The 20,905-nt window shown below is 47.6% G+C and overlaps 1 protein-coding gene across 1 annotated transcript in view; it reads right to left on the reverse strand.

Annotated features, from left to right (window-relative positions):
* The window catches only part of ARMC9 (armadillo repeat containing 9), a 115,487-nt gene extending 111,014 nt beyond the window's left edge, over nucleotides 1–4,473 (reverse strand). The window contains exons 1-3 of the mRNA XM_065410958.1: nucleotides 4,420–4,473; nucleotides 2,414–2,501; nucleotides 588–713 (exon numbers count right to left, since the gene is read on the reverse strand). Coding sequence (XP_065267030.1) covers nucleotides 588–713; nucleotides 2,414–2,467 — 180 coding nt within the window. The 5' untranslated portion in view covers nucleotides 2,468–2,501; nucleotides 4,420–4,473. The remainder of the gene's footprint in view (nucleotides 1–587; nucleotides 714–2,413; nucleotides 2,502–4,419) is intronic.
* Between the last annotated feature and the right edge of the window lie 16,432 nt (nucleotides 4,474–20,905).

Consider the following 20,905-nt stretch of genomic DNA (forward strand, 5'->3'; position numbering starts at 1 on the left):
ATTTTCTAAATATCGAAACAAATTGTTTCGAGTCACACAAAACATTTACACAAAACGGAAATGTTTTAATTTCAGCCATTTAAAAAAGTTAAAGAGAATTTTGAAACAAAAAGTCATTTTGAACTGAAAAAAATCTAAACGTTTTGATTTTTTCAGATTTTTTTTTTTTTTTAAAACACCAAAATAATTTGACGAAATTGACTGGAATTTGTGAAACATTTAGGTGTTGCTGACTTGTCATTATTTGCCGAACAAAAGTTTTGTATGAAAAGTTTCGTCCAGCTCTACTCAGCACCTTCTGAAAATCAGACCCTTCCAATGAGCATCAATCTGGAAACCTAAAAACTGAGCCACCCAAATTCATGAGTCGCATTTGAAAATTTAGACCTTGGGTTCTGTAGGACTGTGGTTACTGAGGGGGTGAATTTGAGTTGAGGTCCTTTCACTGAAAATACCCTATCAGCCTACTACTGTTTAAACCAAAAGTTAGCGTAAGCATTTCAGATTATTTCAACTGATGTAATAGTACAGTGGCTCTACCTGTTCTGATCATTAGCTAGTCAAACCAAATATAAAAGATTTGTTACCTGGATAATCAAAGCTTTTGAATCTCTCAAGGAACCACCTGCTGTTTTAGGTAATGGCTTCCCTTTTATTTTACATTCCTTTGTAAACGTTTTCACTGTGTCTTCAAACTCTGCAAAGTCTAAATACTAAAGACACAAGAACACACATAGATAAACTCTAAGCTTTTTAATGTTTAAAACAGTGACCAATGAATAGGCAAACTTATTTAAAGGTTTGCTACAAAGCTTTACTATAGTCAGTTGATTTTTTTAAATCAAGAAAACCAACTAATATCCAGTAATGCAACATTTTTTTTAAGCTTGGTTGAACAGATAGTCACATAACTTTCTTGTAATTAACACTTTCTGAAGGTAGCATCATCTACAGGTAATGGGACTTCTAGCATCAGGAGAGTCAGACAAATGCTGTGGCAGAATTTTAAAAGATCTGATCATTTTACCATCACTTAACTTAACTTATTAAGTTAACTTAATATATCTTAACTTAAGCAAACCACATTCTTCAGGGCAAGCTGCAAAGGTCCAGAAAGATTTCTCCCTCCTCCATCCAAAATGTACAAAACTAGCCACATTACAGGGTTTGGGGGAGGTTTGCCTGCCTCTGAAGTATTAGCCAGTGCTAGAGGTAGGACACAAACTTGGGTGGACCAACAATCTGGTCTGTCCAACTATGGCAAATCCTGTGTTTGGCTTTACCATTTCATGAGAAATTCATAAAGTACAAATACAGACTAAAAACTGTTGGTATGAAAGTGCAAAAAGAGAGAAACCAAATCACAAGAGCAGAGCCTCTGTCACCAGGGCCGGCTCCAGGCACCAGCCTGGCAAGCAGGTGCTTGGGGCGGCCGCTCCGGAGAGGGGCGGCAGGTCCAGCTATTCGGCAGCAATTCGGCGGACGGTCCCTCACTCCCGCTCAGAGCGAAGGACCCTCCGCCGAATTGCCGCCGCAGATCGCAATTGCGATCGCGGCTTTTTTTTTTTTTTTTTTTTTTTTTTTTTTGGTTTGGCTGCTTGGGGCGGCCAAAATCCTGGAGCCGGCCCTGTCTGTCACCAGAGTAAGGAGAAAAGATATGTCAATTACATGATGAAGCAAGTTGTATGTACTGTTTGTGGCACAGCGCTAAACAGGTGACTGTATCACAGCAAAGCCTTAACTTAAAACTAATTTAAGGAAGAAAATTCTTATCTGTGTTACTGATGCTGAGATGATTAAAATTTAAATAATGTAAGTTGATGTTTCACCATTCATGCTGTTTTCTTGTTTGTTACATTTTGGATATACCCCAATCCTGTAAAGAGTTACACAAGTTATTCAATTTCATACACTGCGAATAGTCCCACTGAAGGCAATGGCACTAATCACAGTGCATAATGTTAAGTATATATTTTAACTCTTTGTAGGATCAGAGCCTTAGGTTAGACAATAACAGGGGACTGGTACATTTCACTTTCTAATTCTCAGATACTAGTATATTTGGTCTGGGAGTCTAACATCACAGCGAAAGATTAAACAAATGCTTTTCACTGTTTATTTTAAAAATTTCATTAACACAATTCTATTTATATTATGTTTTGCAAAGCCTTTTTAAAATAAAACCTTTTGGGTCCAAAGTTAGTTGATAGTGTTCCTTTAACTAAGGCCCTGATTTTGCAATGAGCTCCATGCAGGCAGTGCCCCATCACTAGGACTCCATGCAGCCGCAAGCATCTGCCCACATAAAGTAATGGCAAGATCAATGCCTAACAGTTACAAATTTGCCCCTTCCCCCATTCCTATGTGCAGGCACCAGATGATTTCCTCTTTTCTATTCCTTAATAACATCTACCTCTTTCACCAGTCCAAGTAACTCGGCTTCATAAGCGAGGACGTCTCCCATCATTAAAGGTTACTGCTGAGTCTCACTGAAGAAAGACCTACAAAGTCATCAAAACACATAACCAGTGGTGCTAATAATTCTATCTATCATTCACACATTATCTATCAGAGTGTTTCCCAAACAGTGGGTCCCGGCACAGTGGGTCGCCATAAGGTTCTAGATGGGTTGGCAGGCCCAATGCAGAGGGGAGGCCCCAGGAAAGGGGGTTTGGGGAGAGAGCATCCACACCCCACCAATCATCAGGAAGCAGAGGCTCCTGTCTCCTGGGGCTTGGCCTGGCTCCCCACTCCAGGCATTGAGACCTGGTACACAGGGTTGGAGCGCCACTGATTTGGCTCAGCCAAACCTGAATGTCACTGAGACCCTGTGTGCCAGGTCCCAAAGCCAGGAGCAAGGAGCTGAGCCCAGCCTCACGGGACAGGAACTGCCACCATGGGCTGAGTGCAGGGTAGGCTTGCTCTCCGACCAACCAATCCACCAACCACCAACCAGCAGCCTCCCTTCTGGACCAGGCCATGATTAGGATTGTGGTAATGGGATGGAGGATGATGCTGTGGCAGGGTGCTGGAACAATTTTTATAATGGGGGTGCTGAGAGCCATTGAACCAAACTATAAACCCTGTACATAATGGAAACCACTTCAAGCCAGGGGGTGTTGCAGCACCCCCCACACCCCTAATTCCAGCATCTATGTGCTTTGGGTGGCCTGTCAGTGCCCCATCAGCAAGGCGAGGAGGAGGGAGCAGAGGGGAAGAAAAAGGATGCTGGCCTATGATTTTTGCTCCCAGCCGCCCACCCCTGCCATGAATTTGGACACTGGGTGGGTCACATAAAAAGACAAAGTACAGTTGGTGGGTCACCTTAGTAAAAAGTTTGGGAACACTGGTCCATCATATCTCCAGTAATGCTCCAAAAAGGAATTTTGTAAATATATCTTCTCGGTGCTCCATATTTCAGCCCCAATCCTGCAAAGAACCAGCTAGCTAGTCTCCTTGGAGTTCCATTGACTCAAATGGAGAGTCTCACAAGTGCAGGGATATGCTTGGCTAGTGTCTTGCAGATTGGGGGCCTAAATCTTCATCAAGGACCTTCATATCAAATTAGATCCGTTTACATCAGCACAGCAAGTTCAATTGCGTAACTGGAAACTAGCAGGTGCTAATAAACCAACATCACCATCAGTAAATGAGGGCATAAGAACCTCGGTGGCAGTTTTGTCAATGGCACAATAGTGAGAATCTTTATTGGTGCCTGTTGTACAAGATGTAAATGTGTGCGTGCGCAGGGGAAAGCACAGACGCAGTCGCTGGCTGGGAATGGAAGAGTAAAGCCAGATTTAATATTCTAGGCTGGCTTGGCTGCGGCCAGCTACACTGTGATGCCAGCCTTGCCTGCTGGTGCTGATGCCCTACAAAACAGAATATGAGCTAGTGGCTCTCAAACTTTTTTACTGGTGACCCTTGTCACATAGCAAGCCCCTTATACATTAAAAACACTTTTTTATTTATTTAACACCATTATAAATGCTGGAGGCAAAGCGGGGCTTGGGGTGGAGGCTGACAGCTCGCGACCCCCTCCTGTAATACCCTTGCGACCCCTTGGGGGGTCCCGACCCCCAGTTTGAGAACCCCTGAGCTAGACTCACCTACCCCTCAACCCGGCCAAGCCCTGAGCCTGGGAAGAGACTGGCAGGAGGAGCGGGTGCAGCTTAGACCCTGCAGCTCCGGCCCTGCCACTGAAGAGGATTTGTGCCCGGGGGGAGCCTCATTTCTGCTGCACCCCCAGCTTGGGTAAGGGCTGGGCCTGAGCGCCCCCATCACAGCCACCCGCCCCAGGGCAGGGAGACCCCCCACCAAGGGCGGGGGGGGGGGAACCCGCACACGAGCCCCGCCCGGGGCGTCCCCCCATCCCTGTAGGCGGGGAGGTCTCGCTACCCGGGGGCCAGAGCCTCCTACCTGCTCCGCTTCGGGTCCGACCAGGCCGCTCCCCCGCCCGCTGCGGCGTTGCCTGGCAACGGCAGCTTCCCCTCCCGTGTTGAGGCCGGGGTCACGTGATACCGCTCAGCCAATCCGGAAGTACGGGGCGTGAGCCGGGACCATGTGACAGAGAGGGGCGAGGACGGGAGGGGGCTGAGGGACGCAGGCTGGGTCCCCCTCGAGACCTCGCGGCAGCGGCGGGAGCGCTGGGCCGGGCGCCGCCTGTCGCAGCGGGTGTACAGCGCCTAGCACGGCCGAGCTGGTGGTTCAGTGGCACCCAGCGCTGCCCCGGCCTCAGCGCTCACTGACTGGACAGCTGAGGAGAGGGAAAGAGACTTGCCCAAGGCTACTCAACTGGCCGGCTGGGAAGAGACTCTGGGTCTCACCCCCAGTTCAGTGCCCCCTCGGTGCTGAGGGCCCAGTGCTTTGAAAATCGAGCCATTGGGAAATAGTCCCTTCACACTACCCCGCATGGTAAGCAAGAGTCCCCATTGTACAGATGGGGAAACCGAGGCCGAGAGGGAGCAAAGTGCTTTGTGCAGGGTCACGTCTGAGAATGGAACCTGGAGTGCCCCTGACTCAGTCACAGTCTCACCCCAGCAAGAACAGCGACATTTTTAGCTATTTTATTAATCTCTAACTTTGAACGTGGCAGCCTCACTAAGGACTAGTCCACACCGGCAGTGCTTTAACGTGGCTTGTGTGGTCGCGGCAGAGAGCTCTCCCAGCGCTCTAAACAAACCATCTCCACGAGGGGCGTAGCGCCCAGCGCTGGTGCACTGTCTACCCTGGCGGCGCTTTACAGCGCTGAAACTTGCTGCGCTCAGGGGGGTGTTTTTTCACCCCCCCGAGCGAGAAAGTTGCAGTGCTGTAAATTGCCAGTGTAGACAAGCCCTTTTAAGTAGACACAGTCTAAAAAGGCTGGCCCTCTCGTGACTGCAGCCTGCCTTCACATTTGCTGCTTTCTAACATCTGAAGTCAGGAGAGCTGCAGGCCTGAATGACATCTTTGTGTTTGCTCCAGAGCTTTCTAATATCCTATACAGCATTGAATGCTTTGCATTAACGAGGAAGGCGCTGTGTTTTCAGTCAGAGGGGCTCTGTCACATACATACACCTCTACCCCGATATAACGCTGTCCTCGGGAGCCAAAATATCTTACCGCATTATAGGTGAAACTGCGTTATATCGAACTTGCTTTGATCCGCCGGAGTGCGCAGCCCCACCCCCCACCCCCCCCGGAGCCGGGGCCGGCTCCAGGCACCAGCTGAGCAAGGTGGTGCTTAGGGCGGCAGATTGTTTGAGGCGGCATTCCGCCCAAGCCTAGGGCGGCACAGCCGCCGTTTGTTTGTTTGTTTGTTGTGCCGCTCTGGCCGCCCTGTAGGGGGCGGCGGCGCGGAGGACGGGAGCGCCCTGCAGCAAGCCCGGCAGTGCAGTCCGCGTTCTTCCCTCCCAGACGACTGGAGCGGCGCGGAGCCTCCCAGCAGGCAGCACACCAGTCGGGGCCGCGTGGTAGCGCCCCACTGAAGCCCTGGCCACCCCCCTTCTCTCTTTCCCTCCTCCCCCCCCCCCGCTAGCCGGGGCACATTTGCAGTGCAGGGAGTCCCCCTGCACCCTGGCTCCGGCCGCGCCGCAGTTTTTTGTTTGCTTTGCCGTTCTGGCCGCCCCGGTTGTTTTTTTTTTTGCTTGGGGCGGCCAAAAATCCAGAGCCTGCCCTGCCCGGAGCACTGCTTTACCGCGTTATATCCGAATTTGTGTTATATCGGGTCACGTTATATCGGGGTAGAGGTGTAGTCCTTCTTTTAATAAAAGTTATTTTCCCATGTTAACATGGTCTGCTACCATAAAAATTAATGTTGGTGGGTATTTTTGCCGACCCTCTCTGATGAGACTGTTCCTTTAACTCTGTCTCTAACATTACATGAAATTTAATTTTGGATTGGAATTAGTTTTTAAAAAAATCTATAATATCCCACGTCTGTAACCCCTTGCTTTTGGACCTTTCCAGTTGAAATCTGCAAACTGCATACACAGCTTTCTCTGTTTTCTAGTGCATATGCCTTGCGAATACAGCTTTTAATTACACAGACAGTTTATCAAATATAATATAAAACTTCATAACATATACATGTGTAACATCTACCACTGAGTAATATGCTATTGGTGCCAAACAGATGGAAACCATAAAAGTCATTTATATAGTATAAACAGGGCAAGGACTCCCTGCCTTGTTCACTGTATGCCTTACAAGTTGCATTTTAGAAAGCTATAGAAAATAAATGGTATATTTTATTATTTGAGAAATAGTATGTGAGTATGCAGTTAGAATCTCAGAGCGTACACACAACATGCAGAATGAAGGGTTGTGCATGTAACCTTAACATTGCACATTCAAAAAAAAAAAAAAAATCAGAAAAAGCCGCTGTTAATGTTCTGTTAATATAGCTCACCGTGGATTGTTTGGAAAAAGACATTACACAATCTCAAACTAATGGGCCAGATACCACCGGTGTGCTCTGTCCTGTTCAGAGAGGCCTGTCTCACTAAGTGCACACTTGCTTTCCGCACAGCCTGGCTCACTGAGAGTGCTTGAGACACGCACATTCACTGACTCCTAGCCTAGCACTGATTCCCTGGCCTTTCTTCCTTTAAAATGCTAGTAAAAATGGCTGCAAAACTGAACCCAAAGTTTTACGCATGCCCAAAATGCAAGTTTCAAATATTAACAACTATGCAAAATCCAAACCCCATTTTCATGGGAAATCTCAAGGGTACTTTTCCTCAATAAGGGCTATTTCCCATCCAGCCTTAAGCTTTCTAGTCCCAGCAATTTTGGTACTAAAGCTATTCAAAACAGTAAAACTTCTTTTAATTAATGATCTACGTGTATTCTTTTCTTCTCACTTTTGATCAGGCGTTCCACAAACAGGAGAAAGGAAAAAAAATCACACTTGAGCAGACACCAGATCTAAAAATATCAGCCTGATAGGTGAAATGTTTGGAAAGTTAGGAACAACCGGAGACTGGGTTATAATAGAAACACACAACATTCAGGATAGCTTTTGCTAACATTCCAGCAACAGCACACTGGGATCGCTATACCACCATTAAAAAGCAGCCATCTCTGCAATGGAAAGAAACTGGGGCAAATTCCCTCTCTTAGGGAAAAGGCCACAGGATGTTTAACAACCACACAGAGTAGTCAAGACCTTGTCAAATAAACCCGGAATGAATCAGTGCAAGGAAGGGATCACTTAACTCCATTACTCTTGACCTTAGTTGAATTGGAACCTAGTTCTCAGGTATAAAGCTATTGTGAGTAGAGTCTGTGCCACCAAATTCCTTTAGGCAAGATCCAGGTCCCACAAAGAATTTCCAGGTATTTATAGAGATGTCATTTCAAGACACATCAAACTTACCAGTATCTCAAGTGATGGATCGAGCTAATGGGAACACTCCAGTGATGTGGACAACTAGGACAGTTGCGCGCAAGAGCTGGTGCTGAAGGTGTTGTGATCAATTAAGAATTAATACAGCTGACAGGTTTTTGTAGTACACTTTGTCTTTGCAAAACAGTCAGCTGCCCCTTCACTGGGGTTTTAAATAGACAGTGGTGATGGGTGGCAATATAAAACTCTGTGGTAGATTGTCAGTGGGAAACTGCACCAGCCAGCACTGCAGTAATGCAAACTACTGTATACATCCTGTGTATCAGCTGCTAGAGAAAATGGCCCGTTTGCTAGGTAAACTCATCATCACTTCGTTGTTTACATCTCACTTTAAAAGTATAAATACATATTGGGAACTTTTCTGCTGTTAGTACATGTGGGATTAATGGATATAAATTCCATTATGGCAGATGGGCACATTAGAAAATCCCAAACACATGGGTGGAATAACCATATCAAAAATTACCGCACAATAATCACATTTGACAAGCATTTTCAGTCAAGGGGACCGAGCAATGGAATGAACTTCCAGGGGAAATTAGGTAAATCCGGAGTCTGACCCTCTCTAGGAAATGCTGCTAAATCTTCCTCTTTAAAAAAAAAAAAAAAAAAAACCTCTCCACTGTAAAAAGAATGAAACTCTCAACATGGACACCCCATCTACCCAAAATCCTCCCCCCATAACAAAACAAATCACCTAAAACAAATCAACCAACCCAAAAATATACCTCCAGCACAAATTTTATACCAGAGAGAGATGAGCCAGAGATTCCATGAAGTCCTCCTAGAGATTTCACTATTGCTATTGATTTTACATGGAAGGCCCTCAGATACTGGAGTGATGGACAGCAGAATAAAACCCTAGGGTAGAATCTAGGAGGTACCCAAGGCTGGAACAGCAGGGGTTGCTATGGGTCAGAAGTGAGGTGCATTGGCAGAGTTCAGTGAAGGGACCTGGAACAGATTAGCTGGGGATGTTGTGAGGAGGCAGCGCAGTTGGGGAAAGAGGGAGGACTGGAATAGCACGATATTCTGCAAGTCAATATTAAAATACAGTCACAAAGATGTGAAGACAACTTGTACAATGTCAGCCTTCACCATTCCTTCCTCAAGCCAGTGCTAGTGCCTCACCTTTACGAGCAACAACCTCACTCACTGTGGCACTCAGCCACCTTTTTATGGCTGTTTTAACAGCTCTCTCTTGTGTAAATACTGTGTGCTTTTTAATATCCCTGGATGTATTCAGAGTTCAGAAATTCCAGAAACTAGAAACATCTGCCTCTCCTGGCAAATCCGCAAAAGGCTGAAAGGATTGTTGATACTTGTGGGTTATGCTGCTGTGTTGCTGTTCAAAGCTAAAATTACTGTAGGTCCCCTTCTGTTTATTCTAAAAGCAGATGCTTCCTGCTGTAAACAGAGAAATCTCTATAACCCTGTGGCTTTTTGGAGCATGTTGAAACCATGGAGTTTCTTTTACATTGATAATATTTGCACAGCCTTTAAAGAAAAGGAGTGCACTTTTTGGTGCATTGAGGAAACTGTCTACCTGATGTGCTAAATACAGTGACTCGGGGAAACTAAATTTGTATCAGAGAGAAAAGACAGAAGGCAGATAATGTGTTGAGATGGTGTTTGCTCTGATGCTGTTGTCTTTTTGAACCTACTAAATGCGTGTTTTAAGGAAACTAAAAATGTAATGAAGTCAACCATCTATAGGACTCAAAGGAAAAAGATGCGTAGTCAGCTACAGAAGGGGAGTGTTCTTTGCAAAGTAACCTCATATTTTCCAGAATCTACCTTATAATCTCCTGTACTCTGGAATGTTGCAGGTGTTGAAGCTGCATTAGTTTGTGGTATGCTACACAGCATATAAAAGGAATAAAGGTTTGCTTTGATAGTGTATCGTGTGATTTCTTCAGCCCCCTCCATGCCCGAACAATCTCCATGCTCAGTCTGTTTACTGAAGTATACACAAGTCATACACAAATCTATAGTTCAAAGCCAGAGACCATGAAATCACTTGGTTAGACAAAGGCAGAAAATAGCCAATAAATAAAAGTCTTGTAAGTTCCTTCCCTGCCCAAATATTTTAGAAGAAATCAAAGTAACTGAGCAAAAACCAGAGATGACACTTCCAACTTACTGAACTGCTTAATAGTGATAACATAGCACTTATATATTAAATTTAATTAGGGAAACAAAGAGTTTTATAAAGATTACTGTTGTCCCCATTTTAAAGACAGGGACAGAGAGATTAAGTGATGTACCTCATGAGTAAGGCCCTACTTAATTTGTGATATTGCAAAAATTGCAGATCCTGCAATATTAGGCTTCCACCACAATTTTGACAGTGGGAACCCTGCTGCCCCGGGGCTGAGAGGGGAGCCCCTGCTCTCAGCTCCAGGCAATCGACAGTGGAAGCTCCTGCCGTCAGTCCCAGATTCCTGCTCTCAGCCCCGGGCTCCCACTCTCAGGCCCAAACTGCCAACAGCAGGAGCCTCCGCTCTCAGCCCTAGGCTGTCGACACCAGAAAGTCACAGAAAAGTAATAATGGATTTTATTGCTTCAAATAATAAGTCCCCCTGAGATTTTCCATGGCTTGTCCATAACTGAGTCGCAATTTTTTGACAATCATCCCCTGATTCAAGTAGGGCCTTATTCATGAGTCAGTGGCAGAATGCAGATAAGAAGTAAGGTTTCCTGACAGCCAGAGTACTGTTCTAACCACTAGACTCCACTGCCTTAATCAAATTGGTCAATTAATCCTAAACATTTCACACGATGCTTTGGAATATTTTGGATGAAAAATATAATTCTACACCACATACTTAGAACAAACACCTGGGCCCAGACATAAAGGTTGATTGGGTACTTCTGGGGGAATTCTGGACCAGTGCGCAATGCAGAATTTGTGCAGAATTAATGTTCTGCACAGAATTTCCTTTTCCCTCCACAGAATTGGCGCTGCAGAACTGCTGACCACCAATAGGGGCCGCTGGACTTGGCAGAGCCCGGCCCTCCAGCCTGCAAATAGAACACACTGCTGGGGGGAGGGAGGCAGGAGCTGGAGGGTTCCCAGTATGCAGAAAATGCCATACAAGCCCGGGACCCTGCATCAGGCTATTTATCTCTCTGGATCCCTGGGCTATGGGGGAGAGAGTATGGGTGTCTGGGCTGGGGGGCTCCCCACAGCTAGGCTCTGGGAGGAGGGGGTGCGGGTGATGGAGCACCCCATGGCTGGGCTCTGGTAGGGAGAGGGTGCGGGTGTCTGGACTGGGGGGCCCGCCGCAGCTGGCTCTAGGGGGGAGGGGGTGTGGGTGTCTGGCCCTTCGGCTGGGCTCTTGGGGGAAAGGGGCAGGGAAACAAAAACTGGGTGGTTGTAGGTTTGTTTGTTTTTTAAACTCTCTACTCCTGGGGGGATTTTTTTGTTGTCTGTAATGTTACAGACATAGTTGCTGACAGGTATTTTGAAATAAATTATCTAAACAATTGAAACTGGTGTGATTATATGGTGTTGTTTTGACAAATAAAACATGCAGAATTTGTATAGAATTTTAAAATATTGTGCACAGAATTTTTAATTTTTTGGCACAGAATTCTCCTAAGGATAAGATTGAGCTAGAGCTAGAAACATCATGACATTCACACGCGCGCACACACAAACACACAGTATTTTGTTACCCATAGACTGTACTAATCCCACATAATTGTAAAAAATATGGCTAAAACTATCAGACACTACCCCAAAACGTTGTCTATCTATGGCTCACCTATTCCATGTTTGTGGGAATGCCCCATTCTATATAATTTCTGGGTCTGGTTTGAAATCTATAATATAATATAGAAATGAGAGGTACTTCAATAATTATCACTCTAGCTCTGTCATTCTTGGGTAGCTGCAAAGATGACAACTTCAGTGGATTCAAAATTAATGGTATCCACACTATTCTCACTGGTAGCAAAAAACGGTTATCCCAAATTTGTGGCTATCTAAATAATGCAAATCTTGAATTTATTATTTTAAGCTTGTTAAACTCACTTCCTGTTTCAGGAGGATGGATGGTTTTAAGCTTAGAGCAGTATGGAACTCAGGAGACCACTTAAGTTCAATTCCTGGCTTTCCACAGACCCACTGTGACCGTGGACTGTCACTAACGCTCTGTGGCTCAGTTCCCCATCTTTAAAATGGACATAATTCTTTCTCTCAGGTTGTCTATTTAGATTGTAAACTCTTTGGGGCAGGGACTGTATCTTCCTCTGTGTCAGTACAGCACCAAGCACCATGGGGATTGGGGCCTCTGTGTGCTACGGTAATACAAATTATAACAATAATAGGAGGACAATGATACATTTTATGCAACATGGTTCATTTATTCAAACCATCTCAACCTTGAGTGCTAGACTGGCTCATTTCACAGACCCAACTCCATCCAGCTTCGAACGCTGTACAGCCATTTCCTCCCACCTATCCCAAAGTGACACCCCACCTGCTGAACATTATTTCAGTAGTAAAATTGTTAAACAGTTCTGATCCTATAAAGACTTTTAGCCTGTGGGGGAAACGACAGTTCTGAGCCAGGAACAGATGCATTGGACTAATCATGACCCTGGCTTCCCTGTAACAGTTGTCTCCATTAAGTTACAAGGAGAGTTGGGAGTTTCTCTGTGAACATGGCCCCTTTCTTCAATTCAAAAGGTCTAGAGCACTCACTCCCTAAGGAGAGCCTGTTATCAGATCTGATGCACATGAGTTTTGGGGATGGGCAAGCCCAGCATCCATAAGTAACGCTTTCTGCCATCTCCAGTTGGCTAGGAGACTCAGTTTCTCTCGTGGTTTTGGTTGTACACATGTTCATCACGTTCTCTCCGGACTTACAGCAATGCTAAGCAGTACACCTGGGCCTTAGGAAATTCCAACTCGTCCTGAACGCTGGTGCTCATCTTTGCAACACGGACCAACTTTGTTCCTCTGGCCAATGGAATTCTCTTCCATCAAGGTGAAGCTCGTCTGAGCAGGGGACCGAGCTTTCTTAGGGGCCAGTCCTGGTGGAAAAAACCTCCCCAAGCACTAAGGACCGGCACAAACTTCCCCATCTTCCACTTCCAGTGCCAGGCATGCTGCTTCAACCAGCCTTCTCTGAGGTAAACACAAAGCAGCACATAGATGTTAAAAGGAACCCTATCAAAACTCTACACAACACACCCAATTGTCTCTCTGGGGAGAGGATGAACGAGAGAATGAACCATGTGACAGATGTTCATCCCACACTTCAGACCCTGCTGGAAGGTGCTCGGAGACCACAGTCATGAAGCAGTATAAAAACTTGAATAGAATAGAAATGCAACATAAAAGCTGGCCCCCTCTTTCCTTTCTCGCTCCCTGCGTCGATTCAAATATACGTTGGATGTGCCAAACCGGGGAGAGTCTGCAGAAACACTGGGAGCTGCAGTTCGTCCAGAGGGAGCGGGAATCCATGAGTAATGGATGCTGCGTCTCTTAGATAAACCGTAGGAGGGTTTCGTACCATGGCCTACAGCACTGCTGCCCCTCCTCACAGCCAGCGCAGGGCTGCCAGGCAAGCCACAGGCTGCTATAAAGCAAATTGCCAGACTGAGAGACTGAAGGTTAGTGGGAGGCAGGGGGATGGCCAGGGTTAGCTGTCAGGACAGAGAAGAGGAGGAAAAGATGTTCACGCCGCTGGCAGACACAGGGCCTTGCAGAGGAAGGTGATGTACTTGCTTTAGCCTTCATTGAATTCCCCTGTGCTTTTTCACTCCCTGCTAGTACACAGTGTTTATGACGAAAATACCCAAGGCTAACATGTACCCATAAAAGTTAATTCAGGCCTCCCAGGGAGGACCCCGGCTTGGATTTTAGCCATAACAAATGGGCTTCATACTGGGCAGTGTGGATAAAACACTGGACGGGGTCTCAGGAGACCTGGGTTCTCTTCCTAGCTCTGCTGCTGGGTGACTCTGGCCTTCCCTGTGCCTCAGTTTCCCCCTCTCTAAAATGCGGGGAAACAATACCAACTTCCTTTGTAAAGTACTTTGAGATCTTCTGATGACAAGAGCTAGGAATTATTATTGTAACATACAAATGACAAACCAAAACCGGCTGTTGTGTTTTTAAAGGGACATTGTCCTCCTGGTTTAGACTCAACATTTAGTATTTATGTTTGCAAGGAGCCAGGGGTGGGGAAAGGGGTATAACATGGGGGAAGTTACAAAACCTAAAGTGAATAAAAGTGTTTGTATGGATTTGTTTTTCTTTCTTTCTGTCAGTGAAAATAATTTGGGATTTAAGCATTCTCCTGCACTCCGCACAGTCCTGCCAACCCTAAGCATTCAAAAAATAATGAAAATTATTAAATTATTATTAATAGAATTATAAATTACTAATTAAAATAATACATTTAGTGGGGTTATTAGGTCTGAGCCTTTAGGGGATTCCATATTCAGGTTTTTCTGCCCAGCTTTGAGGACAAAAACATTTTCTTAAAAAATATGGAAAGCTGAGATTTTCACATAATCTCTTGACTTCCAGGAGCTGGGGCTCTAAAAAAAGCCAGCAAATATCATAAAACTCACAAGACAATCGTGAGAGTTGGCAACGCCATGTAAAAAACCCAGACTCATCATCAACATTCTGCACCAGCACCAGAAAGTGAAACGGACGTGAAAGGGGGCGGGTTTCACTGTCCTAGTGAAAGGCAAAGAGGAAACACACCACATGCATGGTGAACATTTCTTTCCAATGGAATTATTGGCAGTGTTGAGGGATTGCAGTGAGAAGAGGGAAGGGGCATGGTGAGCAGAATCCAGGCAGAGACCGAAGGAGGTAATGAAGCCAGGAATGGGAGAAGGAAACAAAAGGATGTCAAAGTTGGTTTTGTTAGTAGAACAGAGGGGATAGGGGAACAAGAGACAAGGTCAGAGATACAGCTAGGACTGGGTGATGTAGGGCCTTGCTTGAATGCAAGGACAAGGAGCTTGGACCTGATACTTCCTATTACAAGTAGAGATGTTTAAAGAGGGAGGTGATGGGGTCATGCGGATCGGTGAAAAGGATTGATTTAGGCAGCAGCATTTTGGATGGACTGAGGGAGTATCCAGATGAGGTGTAACCTGGGTGTAAAACAGGTGTAGATGATAAAACAGCCTGCAGTGATCCGGGATGCAGAGGGTGAGCAAAATGGATGAATCTCACATGCAGAGGGAATGTAGCAGGGCAAGCAAATATCAGGAGATTAGCAACCATCACGTCAGATCATCAGAAGGGGTGTACGGTAAAGCACTGCTGTTGTCCATACTACCTCCCTTAGCATGTGAGTGCTTCAAGGGACAGGAAAAAAAACAGAATTCATGAATATCCGTCAAGAGAAGGAAATTCCACTTCCCAGCATTGACTCTCCCCATGGCACCAGGGAGACTTGCATTAGCCTGGCAGGGATGCCATCCTGTGCCCTGCTCTGTAGCTAAGAGCACCAACTCAGACCATTAGTCCCTGGACGCCTCATGGCCTGTGACTGAAGAAGTGTTACCCTAGCAATCCCTACAGTGTAGAAGCCCAGCTCGGCAGCCCGCAGTGGAAGGTTGCTGCCGCCCTCCCAGCAAGAAAGAAAACACTGCACAGGGCCCTGGCCATTTATAAATATCTCACCACCACTGTATTTATAGTCCTACAAGCTTGTCTGCCTCCAGCCAAAGGACGTCAACTGCACACCAAGTGCTACAAACGGGCTTTGATCGCCCAAGCAGATTTTCAGTAATACACAAAATACAGGCGCCTCCTATTTGTGATCTTCCCCCCTCTAATTTACTGCAGCCTTTTTTTAAAGTCAAAGACATAAACGGCCCTTTTAGTGGGTGACTCAAAGTCTTTGGACAGGACAAGCTGAGGGAGTATCCAGATTATTATAATATTCTGGGTGTTCCTTTTCTCGGGTTTGTTTAGCTTTCATGGCGATCGGAAAGTGCCGATAGAATTGAGGGACGGGTTTTAACTGCTGGGTTTCTCCTCCCTCTGTCTCCGGTTTGACCTGATTTCTGTCTGGCCTTGTCCCAGACATGCACTGGAGCAGCTAAACCCGAGTGAAATCCAGTTCTGGAACCAACTGAAGCTCAAGGAGGGATGTTATTGGAGAGATGAGCTGGAATTTCTCTTCCCTGTCGGGATGCAAATATCTCTCATCCTGCCCAGGCTTCGTGTTGTAGCCCCTGTCAGATAGTCATTTCAGGAGAAAGGAAGGATCCTTCTCTCTCTCTAACCAATGGTTCACTCCTATCTAGGATATGATTGAATCCTTGTCTATGTTTCCCTGAGCATTTCCTATTATCTTTGCTGTCTTTAGAGCAACACTAGCATTGGGGGACATCTTAGGGCATGTCTTCACTGCAGAGTTAGCTTGGGCTTTAACAGAGGGGCTGCCCTGAACCCCCCCCCCCCAAATCTTCTGATCCAGGTTTAATGGTGCTTTAAATCCAGGCTAGCTGAACCTGGGTTCTGCTTTAATCCAGGTTGGTAACCCACCTGCTTTGCAGTGAGGATAGTCCTCCAATACAATACCTTCCCACAATTCCCCTTGGACTGTATTTTCCCCCCTCTATCTACTCCCTCCTTCTGCACCAGAAGCCATCTTCCAGCTTCTATACACAGGGTCGGCATTTGAACCCCACATGTCATGCCCCCTGCTCCATTTCCATAGCACTTGACCAGAGAAGTCACCCTCCCAGTATGCTGTCAGCTGGCCAGATGCTCCCATCAAGCTTCCAGCGAAGCTCTGGTGCGAAACCAGTTAGATGCAAACCCCGGGGAGACTTATCCCAAGTCTGCAGTTCTACTTGGACATCTCCAAGAAGCTGGCAGGGGAAGGGGGTTGTCTGGATGGCATCTCAGTTCAGGGAGAAAATCAAAGCCCCTACAGATTGTGTACAGGAAAACCAAGGATCACAATGGCCAGTCTGGCAAGTCACCGATAACAAACCCATTATGTGACGAGTTTGACCCGGTGCTCAACACTGCCTGAGCACGGAGCCTCCTTTCTTGCTGGGTGGACTTTTGGGACCGGAAGGGGCAGATGGACTAGAGGTGCCCGAGCAGATGCTGACTGCTTTGGGTCACAGCAGGATGACCTCAGACTGGAGTCCCAGAGGGAGATGGCAAAGCACAGTCAGGAGAGGTGAATCCGTTAGGTCAATGTCCTGAAAGGGTCAAATATCCCCAGACCCAGTGGGCCTGGTTCTCCACTCCGTCACCCAGGTTTTATGCAGCGTAACTCCTTTGACTTCTACATTGACCCAGCTCCATTGACTTCAATGGGGCTATCTCGATTTACACCAGGTAAGGATCTGACCCCTTGGGTTCAGTGGAGATACCAGCCTAATACCCGTGTCACGGAGCAGAGCGGCAGATGCTGAGCGCAGTGCAGGGAGTGGCAACAACTCTGTGAAGGCTGCTCTAGCAGCAGGGACCTGGGAAAGCCCCAAGAGAGCGAGATTGACTGACTTGAACTGGACACATGAGGAGAGTCTGCAATGCCAGCGACCGCACCTCAAACAGAGGAGCTCCAGGCTGGTAGGAAGTGACCCGGGGGTAACAATGTAGTAGCTCACACTGAGAGATACGTAGATCTCTGGGTTGGGACTGGTGAAGTGGGAGGGACCAGGGGGCCCTACCTTGCCCCTCTCACTGCTTTGTATGACTGAGCTCTGAGGAGAGTGAGGACTCCTCCTGGGACAACTGGACCGGCAGAAACTGTAAGGCCATGAGTTGATCACTAGGCCAGCTGGTCACCAGACCTTCCTGGTCACATGGGTCAAGAGGGAGCATGGCATGCTGGGACTTACACAGAGTGGCTGCAATCTGCTCCACGTTATGTATGCTAGCTGCAGCTCATGTGTACTGAACCATGGATGCATCCATATGGGGCGGATCGAATCTGGCACCTTCAGAGCCAAAACCACAAGCCTCTGCCATTTGAGCTAAAAGCACAAAAACTCCTCTAGCTGCAACGATGCAACAGGCTGCTGCAGTCACTGGGATTAGAGTTGGTTGAGATTTTTTTGTTTAACCTTTTTTCTACACAAAGTGGCTTTTCTGTCAAAGTGGAAATTTCTGCAGGAAATGTCCCATTTTGATGACATTTTCTGGGGGGTTTGTCAAAAAAAAAAAAAAAAAAAAACACCAACCCAAACCCACACCATTTTGGCCCAAACCCAAACATTTTTAAAACCAAATTTGCTTTTCGGCTGAAATTTCTCAGTTTTCGGTTCTCAAAAACCAAAAAACGTTTGCTTTTCAGATTTCCGATTAAAACTTTTGAAGCAAAGTTTAGACAAAAGCAACATCTTTCTAGTTGTTCTCAAAGTTTTTGGCAAGAACAAAAAACATTTCCCAACCAGCTCTAACTGGGACCAGCCACTAGGGGGAGACATGTTCACACAGGCTAAACCAAGGATTGCATTTGGACTGGTGGGAAGCTGCCAGGGATGCTCTCAGCCATCAGGAAAGCTGAAGCCCCACTGATGTAAAGAGTTACGCTCCAAGCTACAGCAGTATTTTCCCTGCACCCCCATGGGGGAAGCTGAGGCAGCAGACCTGCTGAACATCTCTGTGATCTCCCTGGTTCCATGCTACATAAAGCTGATCTGTCCACGCTGGACCAGTGTTGATTAGTCGTTGCCAAGCCGTGAATTCCGCCTGTCCCTCCCTCACCGCACAAGCGCGCAGGCAGCGCCACGCCAAGCTATTTACACCCAGACTCCTTTGCAGACATTTCCAGGAACTGAAATCGCTGGCCAGACAAACGGCCATTCAAAAATAATAATCAGCATTGGGATGAAAAATCCTTCTCCCAGGGAAAATAGTCATATTCCTGCCCTTAGCTTTCACCACCCGGGAGGGGCGGGGGGAGGATAAGCAGACGTGCCGAGAGAGAGAGAGAGAGAGGACGCTTCACTGACCATCCACCCAGCTCCAGCGAGTGCACACTCCGGCTGGGTGGAATCTGGACACCATCTGGCCGCAGCAAATGTGTCTGGGATGCTGCACATGCTGTTCCCACCACCACCACCGCCGCCCCTCCCAAACACACCCCGCCCTTGGTGTCTAGCCCGGAGAACACAGAAGTCAGCGGCGTGTGGGCACGAAGAAAAGCCTTCCTGCTCTGCAATAGGGTCTCTGTCTCAGGCTCAGGGCTTTGGCTTGCAGAAAATAAGCAGAAAGCCACGGCACAACGAAGACTTTGATTCCGTTCCATGGGGGCCAGGACACAGCAAGGATGGGAGCAAGAAAGACCCAATTCTCTGCAAGATCCAGCGGCATTTTCAAGATGTGAAGGTGGCCAAGAACAGACCAGGGCAAAGAGCAAGGAAAGAGGAAGGGAAACGAAAGGCCAGGGGCAGAGGAGAGCTGAGACAAGCGCCCCCACCCTTCCCCAAAGAGCTGAAGCAGAATAACGCCCCCCCCCCAACCCCCAGCAAGAGACAGGATCAGATCTCTACCCTGTTGTCACATGGAGAGGGAGCAGCATGAGGCCCTGAAGCCTGGGCCATGAAACGTGAGAGCGACAGAGTCTACTCGGTGGGGTTCTGCACAGAACACAGCCTGAGCAGGCGCTCCCAGCCCCGAGCTGCCCTGCGCTCTGTCCCACAGCACAGCTCAGGCCTGCCTCTTTGCAGGAGCTCCCTTGGTTTGATCTTCCCACTGGTAATTAAATAAATCTCCCACGTTTAGATAGCACATTTCATGGCAAGGCACTTTGCCTGCCGCACACAGCGATTGCTTTTTATCCTGTCACCGCTAGGGCTTAACAGCACAGAGCACCACTTCACAGCTTTTCAAGACAGATGGGGAATGTGCTTTGGTTAGACTATCATCCCCGGATTGGAGTATAGCCACAACACGGGGTTAACAGCCTGACACCTGACAAAAAGTGCCATGGATCTGTAATAGCCGCAGGAAGCCCGGGACCTGGGTTTGGGGACTGCACCGTGCCCACTAGCACCACCAGGGGACGTTAAATCAGGACTTGGAGGAATAGGGCCACCCCTCCCGGGTCATTAACACCCCTTCCTGCAGCACCTGGCTGTTCCCTTGTGGTCTCATACAACACCTCCCCAGGCCCAGCCCTGCTCAGACTGGAGAGGGTCACAGCAAGGAGTCGCTGCTCCTCTTCCTCTCCCTTGTCTGGGTATAAAAACCTCCAACCTCCGAGAAATCCCACCGTGTAACCCCGGTGCAGCTCCGCCAGAAACAGCTGCAGTGGGAGCACTGGACGGGGCTTGGGCGTTTTCAGCACCAGAGTCATCTAACGCTTGGCTCAGGGCAGCCCTAGACAACAAGATTGGTGCCAATGCTGCCCTGCCAGCGTTCCCACGCTGGCGACCACCCGTGGAGCTGCCCCAGGGCTCATGTAATAGTGGGAGAATCCCCCACCCCACCCCGAATACCAGCGCAGGCACTGCCTCTGGGAGATTATTTTGGAAAGGGCAGCAGCAGTGTCACCTGTGCAAAAGCAGCTCCTGCTCAGACTCCGTGCCAAAGGAGCACGCTCTGGGAGGGCTCAGAGCCCCTCCCCGGCGTCCTCGAGACTCTCCGGCTGCATGTGGGGGACACGTTTCGATCAGGCCCCGAGCCCTCGATGCCCTTGGCCGGGAGCCTATCCAAACACAGAAGATGAAAGGGCAGGAGGGCACTCTGCGCCGGGGGGAGCTATTTGTTTCTCAGCCAAGGGCGGCTGACCCGTGGGCGATGCCCGCCCGAGTTCGCAGTCTAGACGGAGGCAGCGCAGGGACCTTGATGTTTATAGAAGCAGCAGAGAATGGCTCCTTTCTCCCCAGCCGGGTGCCTGCCTCAGAGCCCCACTTCCAGTCATAGAGAATGGAAGCGTCTGCCGAGCTGGCGGCCTATCTCCTCCTCCCTGGCCAGCAGCCCGCGGCTCAGGAGATAGAAGGCATGTCGGCTTCATTGAGCTGAATAAATTCTTTCTTATCTGCCCCTCCCAAGCCTGCCCC

Source organism: Emys orbicularis, chromosome 9, assembly GCF_028017835.1.
Source record: "Emys orbicularis isolate rEmyOrb1 chromosome 9, rEmyOrb1.hap1, whole genome shotgun sequence".
Classification (NCBI taxonomy): domain Eukaryota; kingdom Metazoa; phylum Chordata; order Testudines; family Emydidae; genus Emys; species Emys orbicularis.